The sequence below is a fragment of the Bombina bombina genome, chromosome 3 (genome assembly GCF_027579735.1).
Source record: "Bombina bombina isolate aBomBom1 chromosome 3, aBomBom1.pri, whole genome shotgun sequence".
NCBI classification, from domain to species: domain Eukaryota; kingdom Metazoa; phylum Chordata; class Amphibia; order Anura; family Bombinatoridae; genus Bombina; species Bombina bombina.
The window spans coordinates 621481741-621498727 of record NC_069501.1 but is presented as its reverse complement, the minus strand read 5'-3'; the positions used below and the strand labels follow the sequence as shown (position 1 = coordinate 621498727).

The following is a 16987-nucleotide window of genomic DNA, read 5'->3' as shown; positions in this document are numbered from 1 at the left end:
GTGTCTGGCCTTTTGGCCAGTCGGTGTTTAGTTCTAGGGTAAGGTTTGCCTGAACTATTAGGTACTTGGACCTGCCTTTCTCCCTGAGACTTCCGGTTGCTGAGGCTTCACTTGTCCTTTTTCCTGACCCAGTCTTTGGTTGTTTTGGAATCTTGGATCTCAGAGCTGGTTGGGGTGTTCTGCGGTTGTGGGAATTTGGGCTATGTCCTTATCTCCTCTGCCTGACTTGGTTATGGTTTTTCAGAGTATTTATTACTCTTTGCAACAGTGTATCCCTTGTCATCTAGTGTTTAGCTGTGTGGCTTGCGCCTCAAGGCTTGTTGGTTTATACCCAGCTGCTGGCACTGGAGGTCCAATTTCTGATGCACCGAAGGGTTGCATTCCCCTGGTCAGCTTGCCAGTGTACCAATGGATTCCCTGCTCTGCAGGCAAATGGGTTGGCTGTGCCTCTGCTGGGCAAACTACTTGTAGAGGGGTCCTTTCTAGGACATTTGTGTTGGGGATTCTCTTCCCATTAGCTGGTGGCTTCATGCCTTGAGGACAGTTGTTGCCCTTCCGGCATTGTCCCTTTTCTTTAGTGGATATTCTCCTCCCTATGGATATAGTCCTTGCTTGTGGTTTCTCCTGGATGGGAGTCAGAAAGGTGGGATTGGTTCCCCCTGGGGTCTTGCTGGCTCCAAGCAGACTTGTTGGACCTTTATTTTGATAGATCCTTTGGTCTATGGCCTTGTCTGAGGAGATGGCTGTGCTATCGTTGCGCTCGTTCCTGTACCAGTTTTCTGGATTCTCTTGTTCCCCTTTTTTGGATCCCTGAGGCTGGGTTGGTCCAGCTGGATGTGGGTCTGCAGGTCAGGATGACAGAGCGGTCTACGGCGCTGCGTTCAGGTCGCAGTCTCCTCTGGATGTGTGAGCTTGTTGAGTCTATCCTGTTAGTTCAGTCTACTAAGGTATAGATTTTCCTTTCAACTTGCTCCATTAATTTCAGAAGAGGGTTTACTCTTCCTTCAGGTTCTGAGGGTATACTTCTTCTTCTCAGGGGCCTCGATTGAGGTTTGTGTTTCCCTTTTTATTAGGGACCTGTGTGTAGATCCGGCGGCTTAGGTCGCCTGGAACGTTCCCTCTTTCTGGGGGTTGCTTTTGCGGTCTGTTTCTTGCTTGAATGCTTCTTTCCTCGCAAGTACACTGTGTCGTCCTGTTATGGACTCCGTGTTCACAACCTTGAGGTTTTTTTCTCCTGGGTGTATTACACACTTTTCATGGTTGAATCCTTTGGTATTCTATGTTCAAACACTGCGAGGACTTTGCCTCTTCAGTTGCTTTCCGTGCCTGCAGGATGTTGGAGAGACGTCTGTTCTGTCTCTGTGCCTGGTCTTATCCCGGGTTTTGCTTGGTATTGGCTCTTCTTTTTCTTCTTTTTCTTCCTTTTTTCTTTTTCTTCTTTTTCTTCTTTTTTTTTTTTTCTTTTTTTTTTTTTTTTTTCTTTTTTTTTTTCTTTCCTTTTTTTTTTTCTTTCCTTCTTTTTTTTTTTCTTTCCTTCTTTTTTCCTTCTTTTTTTTTTTCTTCTTTTTTTTTTTTTTCTTTCCTTCTTTTTTCCTTCTTTTTTTCTTTCCTTTTTTTTTTTTCTTTTTTCCTTCTTCTTTTCGGGGTTTTTTTTTATTGGGTAGAGTGGTTCAGGTCTGGTGCCATCAGTATGGGCTGTCTATTGTACCCACTTGTCTTGGCATTCAGTGTCCTCTATAGCTTGGGTATTTTCCCAAAAGTAATGAATGCAGCTGTGGACTCTTTACATTTAAAAAAAAAAACCCCATAAATTTATGCTTGCATGATTTCCTTCTGATGGAAAGAGTCCACAGCTCCCCACCCGTAATTTTATGTGGGGTGTCCTTATTATTCTTCTGGCATCTTTCACCCTTATATTTCTTCTACTGTTCCTTGGCAGAATGACTGCGGGTTGAGGGGAGTGGGGTATTTAAGCCTTTGGCTTGGGTGTCTTTGCTTCCTCCTGGTGGCCAGATTCTTATTTCCCAAAAGTAATGAATGCAGCTGTGGAATCTTTCCATCAGAAGAAAAGGAAATTATCAGTTAAGCATAATTTATGTTTTTAGATCTCAAATCTAAACAAGTTCCTCAGAGTACCGTCCTTCAAGATGTAAACTATTTGTTCCATTCTTCCCTTGATTCAAGTGGTTCAATTCATGACAATAGATTTAAAGGATGCATACCTGCATGTTCCCATCCACAGTGATCATCACAGGTTTCTGAGGTTCGCTTTTTTAGACAAACACTTCCAGTTTGTGGCTCTTCCATTCGTCCTTGCCACAGCTCCTAGGATTTTTTCAAAGGTCCTGGGATCCTTGTTGGCAGTGCTCCAGTTGCGGGGCATTGCAGTAGCGCCTTATCTGGAAGACATTCTGGTTCAGGCGCCATCCTTTCAACAAGCAAACTCCCACAAGGAGAGGTTATATTTTCTGCGTTTTCAAGGATGGAAGGTGAATTTGGGAAAGATTTCATTGATTCCAGCTACAAGGGTAGTGTTCTTAGAAATATTTTCATTGCTAAGGAATCTATTATTGTTCCTGACAGAGGTCAGAAAAAAAAGATCTTCGACTCTTGTCTTGCCCTTTAGTCCTCTCCTCGGCCTTCAGTGGCCCAATGTATGGAGGTGATTGGTCTGATGGTAGCTGCCATGGACATCATTCCGTTTGCCCGGTTCCATCTCAGACTACTGCAGTTATGCATGCTCAGGCAATGGAACAGGGATTATGCAGATCTGTCTCTGATTACATCTGGATCAGGTGACAAGAGATTCCTTGGTGGTTGTCTCAGGATCATCTCTCCCAGGGAACCTTCCGCAGACCCACCTGGGTGATTGTGACAACGGACGCCAGCCTCCTGGGATGGGGAGCAGTCTGGGGCTCACTAAAGGCTCAGGGGACATGGACTCGTGAGGAGTCTATTCTCCCCATAAACGTCCTAGAGCCGAGGCCACTCTTCAATGCTCTTCTGGCCTGGCCTCAGTTAGCTTCAGCCCGGTTTATCAAGTTTCAGTCGGACAACATAACTTCAGTGGCTTACATCAACCATCAGGGAGGAACTCTGAGTTCCTTGGCCATGGCAGAGGTAGCCAAGATTATTCAGTTGGCGGAGACCCACAACTGCTGTCTATCTGCGATTCACATTCCAGGAGTGAACAATTGGGAAGCGTATTTTCTGAGAAGACGGACTTTTCATCCGGGGGAGTGGGAACTTCATCTGGAGGTGTGTTCCAACTAGATTCTCAAATGGGTAAAGACGGTGCTGGATCTCATGGCATCTCAACAGAATTCCAAGCTTCTGAGGTACGGGTCGAGGTCAATGGATCTACTGATAGATGCTCTGGCGGTTCTTTGGAATTTCAGTCTAGCATACCTATTTCCTCCGTTGGCTCTCCTTCCACAGGTCATTGCTCGAATCAAACAGGAGAAGGCGTCGGTGATCCTCTGCACCAGCATGGCCTCCAGGATCTGGTATGCAGACCTAGTGGAAATGTCATCGTTGCCACCTTGGAGACTTCCACTGAAGAAGACCTTCTACTTCAGGGGCCCTTCATCTAAATCTCGTTTCTCTGAAGCAGACTGCTTGGAGATTGAATGCTTAATTTCTCCTGTTAAGTGTGGTCAGTCCACGGGTCATCATTACTTCTGGGATATTATCTCCTCCCCTACAGGAAGTGCAAGAGGATTCACCCAGCAGAGCTGCTATATAGCTCCTCCCCTCTACGTCACCTCCAGTCATTCTCTTGCACCCAACGAATAGATAGGATGTGTGAGAGGACTGTGGTGATTTTAATTAGTTTATTACCTTCAATCAAAAGTTTGTTATTTTATAATAGCACCGGAGTGTGTTATTCATTCTCTGGTAGAATTTGAAGTAGAATCTACCTGAGTTTTTTTCTATGATTTTAGCCGGAGTAGTTAAGATCATATTGCTGTTTCTCGGCCATCTGAGGAGAGGTAAACTTCAGATCAGGGGACAGCGGGCAGATTAATCTGCAAAGAGTTATGTAGCAGTTTATTATTTTCTGACATGGAATTGATGAGAAAATCCTGCCATACCGTTATAATGTAAACTCAGCCTTAAATACAGTAGATGTATCTGGTATCAGGCTGTCATGTATGTATATTTTACACTTCAGTATTCTGGGGAATGGTACTTCACTGGATTTATACTGTATGCATAGACTTAACCTAATTTGCAGGGACTTGCAATAGGTTTTTAAATAACCATTAATTTATTGAGGTTAAACTTTTTTTGCTGGCATGTAAAATCGTTTATTTCTCTGAGGTACTGGGTGAAAAAATGTTTTGGGCACTGTTTTTTCCACTTGGCAATAGTTTTGTTTAAATTTAAACAGTTTACTGATCTCTCTCACTGTTATGTGTGAGGGGGAGGGGCCATTTTTGGCGCTTTTACTACGCATCAAAAAACTCAGTCAGAGGTTCATTTTCTTCCTGCATGATCCGGTTCATCTCTACAGAACTCAGGGATCTTCAAAGCTTGTTTTGAGGGAGGTAATCATTCACAGCAGAGCTGTGAAGATTGTAGTTGACTGTGATAAAAAACGTTTATTTGTGTATTTTTTTCTGCTGTCAGGGTTAGTTATCCTTTGCTAATGGGAACAATCCTTTGCTAAAATTGTATATTTCTTACAAAGATTTGATGCTATAATTTATTTATTTCAACTGTCATAATTTTTTCTGTGCTTCTTATAGGCACAGTTCGTTTTCATATTATTGTAAATTACTTGGAAAAAAAAGCATTTCCAAGTTGCTAGTTAATTGCTAGTGTGTTAAACATGTCTGATTCAGAGGAAGATACATGTGCTATATGTGCTAATGCCAAAGTGGAGCCCAATAGAAATTTATGTACTAACTGTATTGATGCTACTTTAAATAAAAGTCAATCTGTACAAATTGAACATATTTCACCAGACAACGAGGGGAGAGTTATGCCGACTAACTCGCCTCACGTGTCAGTACCTGCATCTCCCGCTCGGGAGGTGCGTGATATTGTAGCGCCGAGTACATCTGGGCGGCCATTACAAATCACATTACAGGATATGGCTACTGTTATGACTGAAGTTTTGGCTAAATTACCAGAACTGAGAGGTAAGCGTGATCACTCTGGGGTGAGAACAGAGTGCGCTGATAATATTAGGGCCATGTCAGACACTGCGTCACAGGTGGCAGAACATGAGGACGGAGAACTTCATTCTGTGGGTGACGGTTCTGATCCAAACAGACTGGATTCAGATATTTCAAATTTTAAATTTAAGCTGGAAAACTTCCGTGTATTACTAGGGGAGGTATTAGCGGCTCTGAATGATTGTAACACAGTTGCAATACCAGAGAAAATGTGTAGGTTGGATAGATATTTTGCGGTACCGGCGAGTACTGATGTTTTTCCTATACCTAAGAGACTTACTGAAATTGTTACTAAGGAGTGGAATAGACCCGGTGTGCCGTTCTCACCCCCTCCGATATTTAGAAAAATGTTTCCAATAGACGCCACCACACGGGACTTATGGCATTCGGTCCCTAAGGTGGAGGGAGCAGTTTCTACTTTAGCTAAGCGTACCACTATCCCGGTGGAGGATAGCTGTGCTTTTTCAGATCCAATGGATAAAAAATTAGAGGGTTACCTTAAGAAAATGTTTGTTCAACAAGGTTTTATATTGCAACCTCTTGCATGTATTGCGCCTGTCACGGCTGCAGCAGCATTTTGGTTTGAGTCTCTGGAAGAGACACTTGAATCATCTACACTAGATGAGATTACACACAAACTTAAAGCCCTTAAGTTAGCTAACTCATTTATTTCAGACGCCGTAGTACATTTAACTAAACTTACGGCTAAGAATTCCGGATTCGCCATTCAGGCACGCAGAGCACTGTGGCTAAAATCCTGGTCAGCTGATGTTACTTCTAAATTCAAATTGCTTAATATACCTTTCAAAGGGCAGACCTTATTCGGGCCCGGGTTGAAAGAGATTATCGCTGACATTACAGGAGGTAAAGGCCATGCCCTGCCTCAGGACAAAGCCAAAGCTAAGGCTAGACAGTCTAATTTTCGTTCCTTTCGTAATTTCAAAGCAGGAGCAGCATCAACTTCCTCTGCACCAAAACAGGAAGGAGCTGTTGCTCGCTACAGACAAGGCTGGAAACCTAACCAGTCCTGGAACAAGGGCAAGCAGGCCAGGAAACCTGCTGCTGCCCCTAAGACAGCATGAATCGAGGGCCCCCGATCCGGGAACGGATCTAGTGGGGGGCAGACTTTCTCTCTTCGCCCAGGCTTGGGCAAGAGATGTTCAGGATCCCTGGGCGTTAGAGATCATATCTCAGGGATACCTTCTGGACTTCAAATCCTCTCCCCCAAGAGGGAGATTTCATCTGTCAAGGTTGTCAACAAACCAAACAAAGAAGGAAGCGTTTCTACGCTGCGTACAAGATCTTTTATTAATGGGAGTGATCCATCCAGTTCCGCGGTCGGAACAAGGACAAGGGTTTTACTCAAATCTGTTTGTAGTTCCCAAGAAAGAGGGAACTTTCAGGCCAATCTTGGATTTAAAGATCCTAAACAAATTCCTAAGAGTTCCATCGTTCAAGATGGAAACTATTCGAACAATTTTGCCCATGATCCAAGAGGGTCAGTACATGACCACAGTGGATTTAAAGGATGCTTACCTTCACATACCGATTCACAGAAATCATTACCGGTATCTAAGGTTTGCCTTTCTAGACAGGCATTACCAGTTTGTAGCTCTTCCATTCGGATTGGCTACGGCTCCAAGAATCTTCACAAAGGTTCTGGGTACTCTTCTGGCGGTACTAAGACCGCGAGGAATTTCGGTAGCTCCGTACCTAGACGACATTCTGATACAAGCTTCAAGCTTTCAAACTGCCAAGTCTCATACAGAGTTAGTACTGGCATTTCTAAGGTCGCATGGATGGAAGGTGAACGAAAAGAAGAGTTCTCTCTTTCCACTCACAAGAGTTCCCTTGGGGACTCTTATAGATTCTGTAGAAATGAAGATTTACCTGACAGAAGACAGGTTAACAAAGCTTCAAAATGCATGCCGTGTCCTTCATTCCATTCAACACCCGTCAGTAGCTCAATGCATGGAGGTGATCGGATTAATGGTAGCGGCAATGGACATAGTCCCCTTTGCACGCCTACATCTCAGACCGCTGCAATTGTGCATGCTAAGTCAGTGGAATGGGGATTACTCAGATTTGTCCCCCACTCTGAATCTGAATCAAGAGACCAGAAATTCTCTTCTATGGTGGCTTTATCGGCCACATCTGTCCAGGGGGATGCCATTCAGCAGGCCAAACTGGACAATTGTAACAACAGACGCCAGCCTACTAGGTTGGGGCGCTGTCTGGAATTCTCTGAAGGCTCAGGGACTATGGAATCAGGAGGAGAGTCTTCTTCCAATAAACATTCTGGAATTGAGAGCAGTCCTCAATGCCCTTCTGGCTTGGCCCCAGTTGACAACTCGGGGGTTCATCAGGTTTCAGTCGGACAACATCACGACTGTAGCTTACATCAACCATCAGGGAGGGACAAGAAGCTCCCTAGCAATGATGGAAGTATCAAAGATAATTCGCTGGGCAGAGTCTCACTCTTGCCACCTGTCTGCAATCCACATCCCGGGAGTGGAGAACTGGGAGGCGGATTTCTTAAGTCGTCAGACTTTTCATCCGGGGGAGTGGGAACTTCATCCGGAGGTCTTTGCCCAAATACTTCGACGTTGGGGCAAACCAGAGATAGATTTCATGGCGTCTCGTCAGAACGCCAAGCTTCCTCGCTACGGGTCCAGATCCAGGGATCCGGGAGCGGTTCTGATAGATGCTCTGACAGCACCTTGGACCTTCAAGATAGCTTATGTGTTTCCACCCTTCCCGATGCTTCCTCGATTGATTGCCAGAATCAAACAGGAGAGAGCATCAGTGATTCTAATAGTACCTGCATGGCCACGCAGGACTTGGTATGCAGATCTAGTGGACATGTCATCCTGTCCGCCTTGGTCTCTACCTCTGAAACAGGACCTTCTGATCCAGGGTCCATTCAAACATCAAAATCTAACTTCTCTGAAGCTGACTGCTTGGAGATTGAACGCTTGATTTTATCAAAACGTGGGTTTTCTGAGCCAGTTATTGATACCTTAATACAGGCTAGGAAGCCTGTTACCAGAAGGATTTACCATAAAATATGGCGTAAATACTTATATTGGTGCGAATCCAAGAGTTACTCATAGAGTAAGGTTAGGATTCCAAGGATATTGTCTTTTCTACTAGAAGGTTTAGAAAAGGGTTTATCCGCTAGTTCCCTAAAGGGACAGATTTCAGCTCTGTCCATTCTTTTACACAAACGTCTGTCAGAAGTTCCGGACGTTCAAGCTTTTTGTCAGGCTTTAGCTAGGATCAAGCCTGTGTTTAAAACTGTTGCTCCGCCATGGAGTTTGAACTTAGTTCTTAATGTTTTACAGGGTGTTCCGTTTGAACCCCTTCATTCCATTGATATCAAGTTGTTATCTTGGAAAGTTCTGTTTTTAATGGCTATTTCCTCGGCTCGAAGAGTCTCTGAGTTATCTGCCTTACATTGTGATTCTCCTTATCTGATTTTTCATTCAGACAAGGTAGTTCTGCGTACTAAACCTGGGTTCCTACCTAAGGTGGTCACTAACAGGAATATCAATCAAGAGATTGTTGTTCCATCTTTGTGTCCTAATCCTTCCTCGAAGAAGGAACGTCTGCTACACAATCTAGATGTAGTCCGTGCCCTGAAATTTTATCTACAGGCAACTAAGGATTTTCGTATAACGTCTTCCCTGTTTGTCGTTTATTCTGGCCAGAGGAGAGGTCAAAAAGCTTCGGCTACCTCTCTCTCTTTTTGGCTTCGTAGCATAATACGATTAGCCTATGAGACTGCTGGACAGCAGCCTCCTGAAAGAATTACAGCTCATTCTACTAGAGCTGTGGCTTCCACTTGGGCCTTTAAGAATGAGGCTTCTGTTGAACAGATTTGCAAGGCTGCAACTTGGTCTTCTCTTCATACTTTTTACAAATTTGACACTTTTTTGCCTCTTCGGAGGCTGTTTTTGGGAGAAAGGTTCTTCAGGCAGTGGTTCCCTCCGTATAAAGAGCCTGCCTGTCCCTCCCGTCATCCGTGTACTTTTGCTTTGGTATTGGTATCCCAGAAGTAATGATGACCCGTGGACTGACCACACTTAACAGGAGAAAACAAAATTTATGCTTACCTGATAAATTCATTTCTCCTGTAGTGTAGTCAGTCCACGGCCCGCCCTGTTTTTTATGGCAGGCTAAAAAATTTTTTGGATTATACTCCAGTCACCACTACACCCTTGGGCTTCTCCTTTCTCGTTGGTCCTTTGGTCGAATGACTGGAGGTGACGTAGAGGGGAGGAGCTATATAGCAGCTCTGCTGGGTGAATCCTCTTGCACTTCCTGTAGGGGAGGAGATAATATCCCAGAAGTAATGATGACCCGTGGACTGACCACACTACAGGAGAAATGAATTTATCAGGTAAGCATAAATTTTGTTTTTATCTAAGCGCGGGTTTTCAGAGTCGGTTATTGATACCTTGATTCAGGCTCGTAAACCTGTCACTAGAAAGATTTACCATAAGATATGGCGCAAATATCTGTATTGGTGTGAAGCCAGAAGCTACTCTTGGAGTAGAGTTAGCATTCCTAGAATTCTGTTCTTTCTCAAGGAGGGTCTGGAGAAAGGTTTATCTGCCTTGTCTATTTTGTTGCATAAATGTCTGGCGGATGTACCAGACGTGCAATCTTTCTGTCAGGCCTTGGTCAGAATCAGGCCTATGTTCAAACCTGTTACTCCTCCTTGGAGTCTTAACCTTGTTCTTTAAAGTTCTTCAGCAGGATCCGTTTGAGCCTATGCATTACTTAGATATTAAGATGTTTCTTGTTGCAATTTCTTCTGCTCGTAGAGTCTCAGAGCTTTTGGCGTTGCATTATGAATCTCCTTACCTTATTTTTCTTTCGGATAAGGTAGTTCTGCGTACTAAGTTAGGGTTTCTCCCTAAAGTGGTTTCAAATAGGGACATTAATCAAGAAATCGTTGTTCCTTCTTTGTGTCCTAACCCTTCTTCTCATAAAGAACGTCTGCTGCACAACCTAGACGTGGTTTGTGCGTTGAAATACTATCTACAGGCGACTAAGGATTTTCGCTAGTCTTCTGCTTGGTTTGTTTTCTCTGGGGAAACGCAAGGGTCAGAGAGCTACAGCTACTTTTTTTTCTTTGTGGCTGAAGAGTATAATTTGCTTGGCCTATGAAATTGCTGGACAGCAGCCTCCTGAGAGTCACGGCTCATTCTACGAGGGCCGTTTCCTCTTCCTGGGCATTTTAAAATTGCCGCTTCTGTGGAACAGATTTGCATGGCTGCAACTTGGTCCTCTCTACACACTTTTTCAAAATTCTATAAATTTGATACTTTTGCCTCGGCTGAGGCTTCTTTTGGGAGAAAGGTTCTTCAAGCAGTGGTGCCTTCCGTTTAGGTTCCCTGTCTTGTCCCTCCCTTATCTGTGTCCTCTAGCTTGGGTATTTGATTCCCAATAGTAATTAGAGATGATCCGTGGACTCACCGTGTCATTAGAAAGAGAAAACGAAATTTATGCTTACCTGATTTATTTCTTAACATGGTGAGTCCACGGCCCGCCCTGTTTATTTAGAAAGGTTCTGTTTTATAAACCTCAGGCACCTCTGCACCTTGTTGCTTCCTTTCCCTCCTTTTCCTTCTGTCGAATGACTGGGGTTGGAGGGAAGGGAGGTGATATTTAACAGCTTTGCTGTGTTGCTCTTTGCTGCCTCCTGCTGGCCAGGAGTGATATTCACAATAGTAATTAGAGATGATACGTGGACTCACCATGTCAATAAATAAATTTATCGGGTAAGCATAAATTTCATTATTTTTGTTCTCCTTTGTCAGTGCCATAGCTTAGTATATAATCCAGCTGAGTGATTTTATTTACTTTGTTTTTCAGGAACTGAAGAAATATGGAGTCACCACCTTGGTAAGGGTCTGTGATGCCACATATGACAAGGCTCCAGTAGAAAAGGAAGGGATACAGGTCCTGGTGAGTATGTTTATGTGCATATTTTGTGCTACCCATTTTTAATGTTAAATAAAAAGCAGGGAACACAACTATTTGTATTAAGGGATATTAAACCCCTCTTTCCTTATTAATGAGGAGAGTCCACGCTTCATTCATTACTTGTGGAAATACAGAACCTGGCCACCCGGAGGAGGCATAGACACCCCAGCCAAAGGCTTAAATACCTCCCCCACTTCCCTCATACCCCAGTCATTCTTGGCCTTTCGTCACAACAGGTTGGCAGAGAAGTGTCAGAAGATACGGAGTAGTTCCTTATGGATGGTAGTATTCTTCGGAATAGGACTGGCGTTTTAAGTAGTCTTGTCAGCCTCTCAGTGAGAGCATTGACAAATGTTAGGGTCTGAAGATGTAGGGAGAGTCTTTCTGCAAACCCATCCAGACTCGTATTAAAGGCTCCTAAGCAATCGGTGTTGACGAGTTTCACTGCCTGCTTCCATCACTCAAGTCCATGTCGGGAGCGATGCTACAAGACTCTCAAACTTGAGAGGCTGTGTGCCTGTTCCACGGCAGAGATTCCGGTAAGATATATGCATAATTTGTAAACATATAACGCAAGAAGACTATTGAACAGGGGGGATTTATTGCATAATTTACTTATATTTTATGCTGCGACATGTGTGAGATGAGGCTCAGGCAGCTGTTGGAACGTACAGGTTTTTACTTTTTTGTTTTTGGTTACCTGCGCAACCTGTAGGTTGGCGTGCTTTTTCCTGTAACAGGGGCGGTCCTGCATGGCACACCACGTGACCGGGTGTGGTCACACTGATTTCCTCTTTCCTGACCGTGCGGTTTACCGGAGACTAAGTGATTTTTCTCTGTGGGGCCTGGTTCATAGGTGGTGGTGAGTGCCCCAGCCATTGGGGGTATAAAAGTGCAATTTATCTTTTTCTATAGTCCATTTTTCAAGCGCAAGCTATGGAGGACTCGGATTTAGGTAAAGAGGGAGTACCCTCCAAATTATCAAATACCTGTCTATATTGTGAGGAGGCTACGGTATATCTGCCTGCTCAATTATTTTCCACAATCCTTGCTAAAGTAATTTTATCTAAGAAAACAATTCTGTTTAGTACCACTGAGCCGTCCACCTCTGAAGAGTCTCCGTCCCATGAGGTACGTTCCCTGCTGTCATCTACTATTACACATGCAGCTTCCCATTGCACTGCTAATCCTCCTCCTGGAGGGGCCCTTTTACCGCCAGACTTTACTAAACATCTACAAACGGCAGTGTCTGCAGCCTTCAGTGCTTTACCTCGACCCAGCTAAGCACAAGCGAAAGGTCAAATACTGCTATCCTTCCCAGGGCTTATCTACTAACTTATTGGACTTATCTGATACAAGACTATCCGATGACGCCTCTGATACCTCAGAGTATGCTCTTTTTGGGTAGTAATCTGCTGCCTCTAAGCCTCCAGCTGCGGAGGAACCATACTTTAGATTTAGGATTGAACACTTAAGCTTTCTATTAAAGGAAGTTTTGGCTACTTTAGAGGTTCCGGAACCAAAATTACTTGCGGAACCTTGTATTCCTAAATTAGATAAGGTCTACGAGGACAAGGTTGTGCCACAGACTTTCCCGGTTCCCGTAAAGATGGTAAATATTAAAAATGAATGGTAAAGACTTGGTTCGTCCTTTTCCCCTTCTTGCTTTAAGAAATTATTCCTGGTTCCGGACTCTGAGTTTTGGGGTTCCGTCCCTAAGGTGGATGGTGCTATCTCCACGCTTGCTAAACGCACTACTATCCCGCTTGAGGATAGTTCCTCGTTCAAAGAGCCCATGGATAAGAAGCTAGAAACTCAGTTGAGAAAAATGTTTCGGCACACTGGATATTTATTTCAACCGGCAGGTGCTGCGCTGGCTGGAGCCGCCACCTATTGGTGTGACTCTATCTGAATTGATCGTGGTGGAAGGTCCCCTTGACACGATCCAGGAAAGAATTAAGGCCTTGAGTGGCTAATTCTTTTATTTGTGATGCAAACATGCAGATTTGCCTGAATGCCAAAGTCTCAGGTTTTTCAGTACTAGCACGTAGGGCACTCTGGCTGAAGTCTTGGTCTGCGTACATGTCTTCAAAGTCTAGACTTCTTTCCCTGCCACTTAAGGGGAAGATTCTTTTTTTTTTGTCCAGGCCTGGACTAAATCCTATCCACGGTCACTGGAGGCAAGGGTGCCTTTTTTCACTGCAGGATAAGAACAAACCTAAGGGACAAGGTCCTAATTTCGTCTCTTTCGTTCGGTTAAACCCCAACAGCAGCATCCCTCCAAAGCCTGATCAGCCCAAGTGAACTTGGATACCGACTCAGTCTTGGAATAAATTGAAGCAGAACAAGAAGCCCGTCGAGTCAGTCAGCATGATGGGGCGACCCCCGGTCTCTCGTTGGACTGTGTGTGGGGCAGACTATCTTTTTGGAGGCTTGGCTGGGGGATATGTGATACCCTTGGGTCCTGGAGGTCTTCGCTCAGGGGGAACAGGATAGGTTACAGATCTCAACCACCCAGGGGCAGATTCCTCTTGTCAAACCTGTCTTCAAGGCCAGAAAAACGAGAGGCCTTTCTAGGGTGCGTGAGGGATCTCTCTTCCCTGGGAGTAATTGTACCAGTACCTCTAGCAGAAAGAGGTTTGGGATACTAATCAAACCTTTTTGTGGTCCCAAAGGAGGGAACTTTTCGCCTGATTCTGGACTTTTTAGGTGCTTAAACAAGTTCCTGTCGGTCCCCTCGTTCAAGATGGGAGACGATAAGGTCCATTCTGCCCTTAGTTCAGGAAGGACAGTTCATGACTATGATAGACTTGAAGGATGCTTACCTTCACATTCCAATCCACAAGGAACACTTAAAGATCCTGAGATTCGCGTTCCTGGACCAGCACTTCTGGGTTTTTTGCATTTCCATTTGGTCTAGCTACTGCCCCAAGAGTCTTTACGAAGGTTCTGGGGGCTTTGCTTGCAGTGGCAAGAACCAGAAGGATAGCCGTAGCACCATATTTAGACAACATCCTGGTTCAGGCACCATCCTGTCGGCTGGCAGAGGACCATTCAAAAGCATCTCATGGATGGAAGAAACTTAGAAGAGTGCTCTTGTTACCAGTACCAGGGTGGAATTCCTGGGTACGATAATAGATTCCATATCCATGAGGATATTTCTTACAGACCAGCATTACAAGCTAACATCAATACAAGCTGTACAGACATTACAAGCTAACTTCCAATTGTCTTGCTCTACAGACGTCCTCCTTAAGGCCCTCTGTGGCCCGGTATATGGAGCTAATTGTGTTCATGGTGTCAAGCATAAACAACATTCCATTCGCCAGGTTTCATCTCAGGCCTCTTCAACTGTGCATGCTGAGCCAGTGGAACGGCGACCACTCAAATCTGTCACAACAGATTTCTCTGGACAACTGGTTGATAGAATCCACTCTTGGTGGCTCTGTCCAGATCACCTGTCCCAGGGGGACATCCTTCTTGAGACCATCCTGGGAGATTGTGACTACGGACGCAAGTCTGTCAGGATGGGGAGCTGTTTGGGGTGCCAGAAAGGCACAGGGCCTGTGGACTCAAGGATTCTCTCCTTCCTATCAACATCTTGGAACTTCAAGCAATCTTCAATGCTCTGAAGGCTTGGCCTCTTCTGGGTTCGTCCCAGTTGATCAGAATCCAATCAGACAACATAACCTCAGTGGCTTACATCAACCATCATGGGGGAACGAGGAGCTCCCTAGCAATGAGGGAAGTATCTTGGATTCTGGAATGGGCGGAGACCCACAACTGCTCCCTGTCAGCAATCCACATTCCGGGTGTGGACAACTGCAAAGCGTATTTTCTCAGCAGACAATACTTTAATCGGGGGAATGTTCTCTCCATCCAGAGGTGTTTGCAGAGATTTGCAACAGATGGGGGAAGCCGGAGATAGATCTCATGGCATCTCGACTCAATTCCAAGCTACCCAGATATGGGTTGTGGTCCAGGGATTCTCAGGCAGAGCTGATAGATGCATTAGCATTGCCTTGGAGGTTCAGTCTAGTTTATCTTTCCACTGTTACCACTTCTTCCTTGTGTAGTGGCCCCCATCAAGCAGGCGCAAGCTTTGGCAATACGAATTGCTCCATCGTGGTTTGCGAACCTTGTGAGGATTTCTTAATCTCCTCCATGGAGGTTACCTTGTTGCAGGGATCTGCTGGAACAGGGTCCTTTTGTTCATCAAAATCTAGATTCTCTGAGGCTGACTGTGTTGCGATTGAATGCTTAGTCCTAGTCAAGGGGTTTTTCTGAGTGGTTGATACTCATTCAAGCTCGAAGACTGTCACTCGTCGCATACATCATAAGGTGTGAAGTGTGGATTCCCCTGGCATAAGGTTTCCAGGATTATTTCCTTTCTCCAGGATGGTATGAAGAAGAACCTTTCTGCAAGTTCCCTAAAGGGACATATTTCGTCTGTTATTGCACAAGAGGCTCGCTGAGCTTCCTGATATACAGTCTTTTTTTTTTTTTTTTTATTCAGGCTCTGTCTAGAATCAGGCCAGTTTTTAGACCTACCACTCCTCCTTGGAGCTTAAATCTAGTTAAAATTTTGCAGAGGGCTCCGAGCCTATGCATGCGCCCTACATCTGTATGTATGTGTGTATATCTATCTCTACCCCCTCTATCTCCCTCTTCGGAAACTTTTTGCAGTTAAGTAGATCAAAACATGAAAAACCATTTTATTTTATGCAATATTCATTTTTAATAAAGGTTTTAACTTTACTGTAAATATTTCTCATTCCAATGTTCTGCACATAGAATATGTTCTAAATAGATATTCTTATATAGAGAGATTAACGCTCTACTTGTAATCTGGCTTTTAATGTTTAGAAGGGATCCTTTCTCACCTATTATACACATAAGCCCAGGTTACAAGTGGAGTGCTAATGATAGGGTGAAATATCAGTATTGCTGGAATGGGCTAAAGTTGGCACGCAAATTGATATTACAGGTCTGTGGAAAAACAGATTTACCAGAGAATACTGTTATATTCTTTCCGTGCTGTAACATACATTGCAGTCCCTTTGCATATCTCCAGAGGTCAGGCAAAAAAAAAAAAAAAAACCCCAAAATGTCACCATTCAGACAGAACATAAAATTTAAAAAAAGTTTGCAATTTACTTCTATTATCAAATTTGCTTTGTTCTCATGTTCTTTGTTGACGAGATGTCTAGATTTGCAGCGTGCACATGTCTTGAGCACTACATGATCGGAATTAGTGCTGCTATCTGGAGCTCTTGCTAATGTATAACATTGTTATTAAACTGCTGCCATATAGTGCTGCAGACACGTGCCCACTCCTGAGCTTACCTTCCTGCTTTTTAACAATGGATAAAAAGAAAACTAAGAAAATATAATAGAAGTAAATTGGAAAGTTGTTTAAAATTTCATGTTCTATCTGAATCATGAAAGAACATTTTGTTTGTTCCGTTTTAAGTTTGCACTTAGATTTAAGCTCTCTAAATATCAGGACCATGTCTCTCTCGTATAATGCTAATACAAATAAAGATAATAAAATATGCAGAAATTGTTTCTGATTTTAGAAATTTATACATCAAGCACCCGGTCTGCATTAAAGGGATAGTCTAGTCAAAATTAAACTTTCATGATTCAGATAGAGCATGCTATTTTAAGCAACTTTATAATTTACTCCTATTCATTTTTCTTCATTCTCTTGGTATCTTTTTATTTTAAAAAGCAGGAATGTAAGCTTAGAAGCTGGCCCATTTTTTGTTCAGACCCCATTTTTTGTTGCTGATTGGTGTCTAAATGTA

General features: G+C 43.8%; 1 protein-coding gene across 1 annotated transcript in view; it reads left to right on the top strand.

The window, feature by feature from the left end:
* The window catches only part of PTP4A2 (protein tyrosine phosphatase 4A2), a 76965-nt gene that overhangs the window by 43100 nt on the left and 16878 nt on the right, over nucleotides 1-16987 (top strand). Inside the window, exon 3 of the mRNA XM_053707237.1 lies at nucleotides 11067-11159. Coding sequence (XP_053563212.1) covers nucleotides 11067-11159 — 93 coding nt within the window. The remainder of the gene's footprint in view (nucleotides 1-11066; nucleotides 11160-16987) is intronic.